At 39.8% G+C, this 9,300-nt stretch overlaps 1 protein-coding gene across 2 annotated transcripts in view; it reads left to right on the forward strand.

Annotated features, from left to right (window-relative positions):
• Nucleotides 1-9,300, forward strand: part of IDE (insulin degrading enzyme) — a gene marked incomplete in the record, with an annotated part of 104,741 nt that overhangs the window by 13,148 nt on the left and 82,293 nt on the right. For both annotated transcript variants that reach the window (XM_034777460.1, XM_034777459.1), the window contains 3 exon segments: nt 4,686-4,870; nt 6,498-6,705; nt 8,456-8,625. In XM_034777460.1, the coding sequence (XP_034633351.1) occupies nt 4,686-4,870; nt 6,498-6,705; nt 8,456-8,625 (563 nt within the window).

Below are 9,300 nucleotides of genomic sequence, written 5' to 3' on the forward strand. Positions count from 1 at the left end.
CAGTTTATTTACCTGCTGACGCGGCAGGTTCGGCCGATCGCGGCCCCCACTCGCCGCGGTTCGCCATCCCGGGCCAAAGGAGGCGGCGGGAAGTGGCGTGGGCTAAGGGATGTGCTGGCTGCGGCTTCCCGCCGCCCCCATTGGCCCGGGACGGCGAACCGTGGCGAGTGGGAGCCGTGATCGACCGAACCTGTCGCGTCAGCAGGTAAATAAACTGGCCCGGCCCGCTAGGATGCTTACCCTGGCGAGCCGCATACCGAACGTTGCCGACCCCTGCATTATAGCATAGCATTAATAATACTGAGGCATAACAAGAAACATAGGAATTACCATACTGGATCAGACCAGTGGTCCATATAGTCTCATATCCAGTCATTGACAAGTGGCCAGTACTAGCTGCTTCATTTTCGAGGATGATCCCATGCAGTAGGCAATTATGGGATAACTTGTGAACTCTGAGCACAACCAGCTCAGCCATTGTACAGGATAAAATTTGATAGATGGTTAGTGTTGTTTTAAACTAGAATTTAGAGACTGGGATTGCTATTTCTGTGGGTTTGTTAATGCTTACATGGATATTAGAATGAAACACTGTTTTATAATTTGTAATGTGATAGTGCCGTTTTGCTAGTAGAAACTTTACTTTCTAACAAAGTAATCTCCTACACGCTTGCAAGAGTTCATGTTCCTCACTGTTGTTTACAAGTATTCTGATTTTAATTATTCTCTTCTGATGCTTTCTGTATTCAGTATCTCTATCTAAAAATATAGAGTAGTAAAGTTTTGCCCTTATTTAAGGGCACCTCAAATATTGTATAAAGCTTTCAATGGGAGCGGAGTAAAGAAGGTTGTTTTCGTAAGTTTCAGGTATTCCAGCATCTGATGCTCACGTTGTTGCCTTACTTGACTGAGGGTATGTCTACACAGCAAGGAAAAAACCCTTGGCTGGCCCATGCCGGCCAACTTGGGCTCGTGGGGCTCAGGCTGCGGGGCTGTTTCACTGCTGTGTAGACTCCTGGGCTCGGGCTGGAGCTTGAGCTCTGGGACCCTGTTGGGTGGGAGATGTTGGGGTCATCCTGCAGTATAACCAGGGTAAGAGCCAAGGTGTGGCTGGCTGCAGCACATCCTCAGACATGGCTGGGAGTGAACTGCATGCTGGAGGTTGTGAGCAGTCCAGACTGGAGGCTACAGCAGCAAAGCAAAGTGTCCCAGGTTAGAGAGCAGGGATGACACAGCCACTCATTAGTCTGGATTGTACCCTCGATATGTCACAGTAATAAAATCAAATCTAATCATTAATAGCTCCAGTAAGGGAATCCTAATCTTTATGTTCTAGTCAAAAACTTTTGATTTTATTGTTCAAAATGGATTATTTTTACAAAATATAGCAGAGAGAAGGGAGAAATAACTGATTCTAAGTTTGCTAGTGATAAGAAAATCCTGTTTTTTAATTAAACACACACACAAAGGCAGTATTTCTAGGATAGGTCCCCTGAAATTTTTATAGTTCTTCAGGGGCAGTCTCTATAACCAATTATAGTGAATTCAGTGGAATTAAATGTTTTAAACTTGCAGAATTTTTGGCTCTTTAATTATTAATTTTTTTCTGATCATAACATGTACTGCCCCTGTAATACTTTTAGCTCTTTTACTACATTAGAATTCTACTGACTGAAATAAAAAATCCACCACAAGATGGTGACTTGGACACTGAATAACTTGAAGATTGTGGATTTTCCACTGATGTTCTGAAATGGTTTAAAATCCCACCACTAAATTAACTATGAAAAGCCTTAGGAGTTTCCAGGTGTTATCAATTTTTTTCATAGTGCGAGCCATGCTGTAATAGAGAGTCTGATGGACAATCTCCCCCCTCTTGTTTTCAGTCATGTGGACCACCTTCCCTCCATTTGTAGTCATGTAACATTTATGTGACAGCAACAGTTGCTTACGGTGAAAAGTAATATTAGAAAAATATATATATTTAGCTGTATTTTAATACAATTTAGCATCTGGAAACAAGCAGGATAGACAGCACCATGTGAAAAGCCAACTTTGTGGTCTACCAGCAAGTGCTCTATGAACCACAACTTGGGAACGCTGGTTAGAGTCTGGAATTTGGAAAAGAGGAGGCTATAAAGCATATCTTATTGTGCTGTCTGTTGCTCATTTAAAAACACTTTTCCGATTGAACTGATCAAGACGTGAGGAATGTAAATAATTTACTTGTTGTTAACCATCTAATAGCGTAATTAGTTCACTTTTTTTCCTCCCAGAATATGTTAAATATAATTTTAACTACTTTTGCTCACTGAGTTTAGTAAATAAAGTAACTTAAAAATCATACAAAATATAGACTGCATTATATGTTGTCTTAAAATCTCTCGTGTAATGTCTTTGAAAGGCTGAGTTGTTTGGTTTTGTTTTCCTTTCTGCAGATGTGCTGTGTTGTTTTATATGTCAACTTATAAGGGCTATTGAACTAAAAAATATTCTAACAGTCTCAGCCAGGATATAAATTGGGTCTGTATTTCTAGATTTTTGACCTGGAGACATAGTGCCTTAAAAGATGGAGTTGCCTTACCAAGTGGGGGTCAAAGTGGATGTGGCCCATTCCCAGCAGTTGACAAGAAGGTGTGAGTATCAACAGAGGGATGGGCCACATCCATTTTGATTGAATTGGCCTTGTTATCACTGACCCCCCACTTTTCATGTGCTGTATATTTATACCTGCTTACTGTATTTTCCACTCCACGCATCTGATGAAGTGGGTTATATCCCACGAAAGCTTATGCCCAAATAAATTTGTTAGTCTCTAAGGTGCCACAAGGACTACTCGTTGTTAGAAACATACAGTAAAGGCCTTGTTCTAGAAAGCCTAAGAGCATTTGAATCCTTCCGATTCTGGAGGTGTTAACATTCACCTCATTGTGATGCTCATAGTATCATCATCAGCTACCCACAATATTTTACACCAGTGGTGTAAATTACACATGTAGCTGGTGCCAAGGTGGCCATCACCGTTCTGTGGAAGGGAGGTAATCTAGATGAATGATGACCTGTACCACTTTTCTATACCAATATGTCTGTAGAAAGGGGAACTTTAAAGTTATCTTCCATTTAGTGGTTTTTTATTTAAATAAGCACTCTAATTTTCACCTCCAGAGCTTCACTTCTGAAGTCGGTTAATATTCTAAAAAAATGAGTTGGTATGCACAGATCACATTCCACAGTAAATGTTTGGGGAGCTACATAATAATATTCTCTCTATAAAATATACTAATTATAGTCAGTCATTTCAGTGCCTTACACTATACAATCTTAAAGTGTCTGAAAATAAATGAATTTGGCTTTTGTTTTTGTGATGCCCAATGTGAGTTGAAGACAGGAGCAGCAATAATGTCAAACGCTTGAAATAGCATATATTGTGCTTCTGATGGAACTGTACTTACAGCAGTTTTTACCATAAACAAAGATTTATTACACAAGCTCATCATATCTGGAGGCTTAGGCTCAAATCTGGTTTAGCTCCCAAGCGAGTTTAGTTCGCTAGCTATTAACCAGTCTCTGGTGGTCACTTACCAATATGTTGTGCCACAGACAAAAATGTTGTTTGTTTGACATTCTCTCTTAGGAACATGCCCTTCACTGAAACATTTATCTTGTAAAGCAGGATTAAGATTCATTGGCAGAGTTACATGTGGAAATTTACTACCTGACTGCACGGTGCTTGGCTTCAAATATTACTCTCTCATTTCCCATTTCTCTGATTTGCTTTTTGTTAACAAGTATGTGGTTTCAAATAAAATTAAGCTCTTTTTTTAAAATCAGAATTCATGATTGGGATGTCTTGTATTTTTATTTTGGCAGTTTGCCTAAAATTTAAAATAACAAGAGAATGTTATTCCAGAATCTCACTTGGTGTTAAACATTTCAAAATATTGCTGCCACACCCAGAGGCTTGCTTACTGTTCACTCTAGAACTAGTGAACTCTAAAAGTAGTTTTTAAGAACTAGGCAGTTGAATTAGAGAAACCTGGGGAACAGGAAAGGTTGGATCTGTTCCTCAGTTTGCCAGTGATTTACTGTGAAACCTTGGGCAAGTTATTTAACCCTTCCCCGCCTGCCGTTTTCCCATCTGTAAAATTGAGTTAACACTGTTTTGGAAAAGTGCTTTGAGATCCTAGGATGAAAGGCAGTCTATGACAGCATAATAGTAGTCTTCATGATAGTAAACATACCTATTATTACTTAATGTTTTTCTTTTGATTTTAAGTGTAGATTTTTGTAAAATTTCAATATAAACACAGAGATTTAAAATATTTTTCTATAGGTTGAAGATGGATTTGGCAAGATTACATTGTAGCCTTTAATTTTTTTTATTATAGTTGAATAGGGTGGCTGACGTGTATCTTTGATGCTAAGTTATTAATTTTTAATTACTGTGAGGGTGGAGGTGTCCGTAGATTCAATGATGTGATCGACTCCCCTATGAAATCTTCTGATTTTAATGGGAGTTGCAGATGCTCAGCATCTCTTTGAATCTGGACCACAATTCGGCATACAGGACAGGTTTTAAGGGTTCTGCACAGGGAATTAGGTTTTCCTCACAATTTATCCTTGAGATAGTTAGTTAGTTAGTTAAATATAAATTAGGAATTTGAATTTCTACTGTTTCCTTCTAGGCTTCAGAAGAATACCCATAACAAAATGAGCAATCCAGCTATTAAGAGAATAGCAAACGAAATTATCAAATCACCTGAGGATAAGCGAGAATATCGTGGACTAGAACTGGAAAATGGCATCAAAGCAATGCTCATCTGCGACCCCACCACAGATAAGTCTTCAGCAGCACTTGATGTACACATAGGTATTTAATGAATTCATTTTGTATTCTGTTCCACGGGCTTTGCATTGCAAATAATTACTGCACTATGTTTCTGTGAGGAAAAGGAATCTGACCTACTTTCAGTGCGCCACTAATTTCAATATTTTAGTTGCAAATAAACTGATGGTACATAGCACAAAATATGGTAGCATTTACAGGAGTTGTTTTCAGCAGGTTGCACAACCTTCTGTTATTGGGAGTTCCAGTTTTATTTCTCCATAAATCCTGTTAGAAATTATTAGAGCTAGTTAAATTTTCCTGATGTAACACATGCTTAGTCAGTAGTCAGACTTGTAATTTTAACTATATGATTCCACATTCTGAAGGAACCATTTATTTAAAAAAAAAAAAGAAAAAAAGATGGAGAAATCATTCACTCTTGCTTTATCTACCATTCTAGATTTTTGTTTCATGCATGTTTATTGTAATGAGTATGGGCAAGAAAAGCAGCATAATGTGCCAAGAGGAAAAACCTTTAATCTCTGATATGGCAGTATTTGTCTACACAGGAACACTCAGGATAATTAAGGTGAATTAACTCAAGGTGTGAAGTTAATGTGCATAAATTAAAGTTCCTTTAACCATCCTGTGGATGCTCCCATCCAGAAGTAAAGTGTCTTTAGTTCACTCTAGCTTAATCTGGAGGATTACAGAGAATTAAATCACTTTTCTTCTGAATTAGAGCATCCACACACAATTTTAAATGGTCTTAAATTTATGCACATTAACTTTACACCTTTAGTTAATTCATCATAACTTTCCTGAGTGTGTTCCCATGTAGACAAGCCCTTAGAGTGTGGACATAAAGTGCCTGGGGTGGAAAAACAAAGGCAGTTAATCTGCTTCTGACTCTTACAGTAACAGAAAAGCAATCTTTTCCGAGATCTGAAAAATCTAAGATATTTCTCTTTACACGTACCATAGCTTGTAGGAAAGATGTGTGTTACAAATCAGTGTCTAGACTTTTTCATATCTACACACTTCAGAGAGTAGCTAGCCTCTCCAATGCTGAAATCTTATACATGAATTTCAGGGTTTATAGCAGAGGTTATCAATATTTTTCATCGTGTGCATCACATCTTAATAGACATTTTTTTTTTTCTCATGGACTACCTTCCCTCCCTTTTGAAGTCACACCTCTCCCTTCTATTCACAATTGCATAGCAACCTTGTGGAAATTGCAGCAATGGCTTGCATGGAAATGTAATATCAGGAAAGCATTTAGTGTATCGTTAGCTGCCTTTTAATGTAGTGTGGCTGCTGGAAACAAAGAGGAGAAACCAGAACCATATGATCATTCAGTTCTCTACGGACTAAAAATGGTCCATGGGCCTCAATTTAGGAATCACGGGTGTACAGTGAGCCTACCCTAGCTTGGTCCAAAAGGAAGAAACAGAGCTTGAGCCCTCAAGATGACCAAGTTGCTAATTTTGAAATACCTCTTTTGAACATTGGGTTTGGCTTCCTGTGACTGTGCGGCTGGAGTTAAGTGGAGTTTTATAACTACAGAATTCAAATAATTGATTGCACGCTAGTATAATATAAATTTATTTTTAAAAGACTATACATATTATAATATGACTTCTTTAATGTGTATTTTTCTCCGCAGGATCCTTATCAGACCCCCCAAACATTGCTGGGCTTAGCCATTTTTGTGAACATATGTTGTTCTTGGGAACCAAGAAGTACCCAAAAGAGAATGAGTACAGTCAGTTTCTTAGTGAGCATGCAGGAAGTTCAAATGCTTTCACCAGTGGAGAACATACCAATTATTACTTTGATGTGTCACATGAACATCTAGAAGGTGCATTGGACAGGTAAACAGATTTCTGTTATCTCTAGGTTTCTGAGGGGTTTTTTGGGTTGATATTTGTGATATCTCAAACAAAATCATAATTATATGTTGAACTCTTGCTGACAGCGTTACATCTTGTATTCTAGGTGGGGTTGGTAGCACTGACTGTTAAGAGTTGACTTGTGTTTAAGGCATGGATTTTCCATGTGATCTTGGGCAAATCATTTAAGATGTGATCCAAAGCTCGATAGAATGCAGTAGTTTTTCCATTACCTTTAATAAGCTTTGAGTCGGGCCTTCTTTGCCTCAATTTTACTATCTATAAAATGGAGACGATATTATTTCCTTTCTCCTACCTTTTGTCCATTTAGACTGTAAGCTTTTTTGGGCAGGGAATCTTATTATTAAGGCTATGTTTTAGTCATAAGTATTTTTAGTACAAGTGATGGACTGGTCATGGGCAATAAAGAAAAATTCATGTCCCGTGAGCTGTCCATGACTTTTACTATATACCCCCGACTAAAACTTGGGGGGGAGAGAGATTCGGGAGGGCAGTCTGGGGAGCGCTGTGGGTGCTGGGAAGGGGAGGGCGGCCTGGCAGGGCTGGGGTGGGGGGGGAGTTGGTGGGGCTGGGGCAGATTTCCCACCCAGCTCCTGGGAAGCGGTGACCCTAGCTCCATGTGCTTCCTCTGCTCCGCCCCAAGCCCCGGTTCTGCATCTCCCATTAACTGGGAACCACGGTCAATAGGAGCTGCGGGGGCAGTGCCTGCGGGCAAAGGCAGCAAGTGGAGCTAGGAGCTGAGGGAGGGGAAGTTGCTGTCACCCTTCTGGGGAGCTCCCCCCCAGGTAAACACTGCCCCGCACCCCAGCACTGAGCCCCCGCACCACCCAAACTCCTGCTGCTGGGGAACGGGGGGACCCGAGACTGCCCCAGCAGCAGCCGGTGCAACTGGCCCAGGGGCTGCCCGAGCTGCTCAAGTGGCCCCCGGGCCAGGCACACCAGCTGCTGCAGAAGTCACGGAAAGTCACGGAATGGTGACTTCCATGACAAATACTGAGCCTTATTTATTATGTGTTTGAATGATGCCTAATACAATGGGGCTCTGATCTCTGTTGGGGCCTCCTAGGGCTATAATAATAAAGATCATAGATTTTTAGATGGAAATGACAAAAGTAGCATGATATGAACATCTTGGTCATTAAATGAATGATTAAATGAAAGACTGAAATTTATTTTATGGGCTGAGTTGCATCAGTTATAGGAAATGCATTTATAGTGAGTGACGTGAGATATAAATATCATTTATGGCATTGTGTACAGATCAAGGTTTGTGTGTTTTGTTTGGTTTTACTTAGGTTTGTATAAGTCTGTATAATATTTATATAACCTTCAATAAATATTAAAAAATAAACATTTGACATTATCCATGGGTGCACAGCACTGTATTAACAAGAGTGTTGGATTCTCACAACACTCTTCTATGGTAAGTAAGTCATTGTTGATATTTTACAGATGGAGAAACTGAGAAAAAGGAGATTAAGTGATTTAACTAAAACCACACAGCGAGTCTGTGGCAAAGCCAGGACTGGTTTCAGGAGTTCTGAGGTTCTAGTCTGATACTCTTAATTAACAATAAATTAAAACATTACATGAGTTTTCAGACTTCATGGTTCGAGGGTTGGTTTTTGTTGTTTTGTTTTTTATGTGCAATAATCCTGACTTGGAAAAGGTTTACATTTTAGTTGTGTAAATTTGTAAAATTTTCTTTTAGGTTTGCCCAGTTTTTCCTATGCCCTCTGTTTGATGAGAGCTGCAAGGAAAGGGAGGTGAATGCTGTTGATTCCGAGCATGAAAAGAATTTAATGAATGATGCCTGGCGATTGTTTCAGTTGGAGAAAGCTACTGGAAATCCCAATCATCCCTTCAGTAAATTTGGAACAGGTTTGTTAGAATAGAATCACCCATCTATTAGAGTTGACATAAGATCAGGGCTGTAACCAGGGTGGGGCAAGTGCGGCAGCCTGCGGAGTGGAAGAATGGGGTGGAAGAAGATTGAAAAAAACAGTAGAGGGAGCAAATTTGCTTGCTCTCCCTGGGTGCAAAAATGCCCAGATTTCTGCATAAAATCCATGCTGAGACTGTTTATGTAAAATTGGTGAAGATAGGACTGAAAACAATTTCCTTTTTTCCTCCATACATGTTTGTTGTGATGTTTCATTACATCTTCCACACAATGGATTAAAAAAAGAGCTGGACACAACAAATGGCACAAAATGATACAAGAGTAGGAGTTTGGTGATGACACAGCCTTTATGATGATAATTTCAGCAGTAGACGATTATTTTGTAATGACTGGAAGTGTCTCCCCCAAGTTGGGACTGTAAATCATTGTGAGAGAGAGAAAGTGGATGAAGCGAATTTAAATTGCCAGCAGCCAAATAGCATTTTGCTAACAACTGTTGTATTGGGAGGACAAACAGAAGTTTGTAGTAAATCAGGAAAGCTCAGCAAAGCACTGGCGCAATTAATGGATGTGAGCACCAAAACAAAATCTAGAGCAGGGGTCGGCAACGTTGGCACGCGGCTCGCCAGGGTGCTTACCCTGGCGGGCCGGGC

The sequence above is a fragment of the Trachemys scripta genome, chromosome 7 (assembly GCF_013100865.1).
Source record: "Trachemys scripta elegans isolate TJP31775 chromosome 7, CAS_Tse_1.0, whole genome shotgun sequence".
Taxonomy (NCBI): domain Eukaryota; kingdom Metazoa; phylum Chordata; order Testudines; family Emydidae; genus Trachemys; species Trachemys scripta.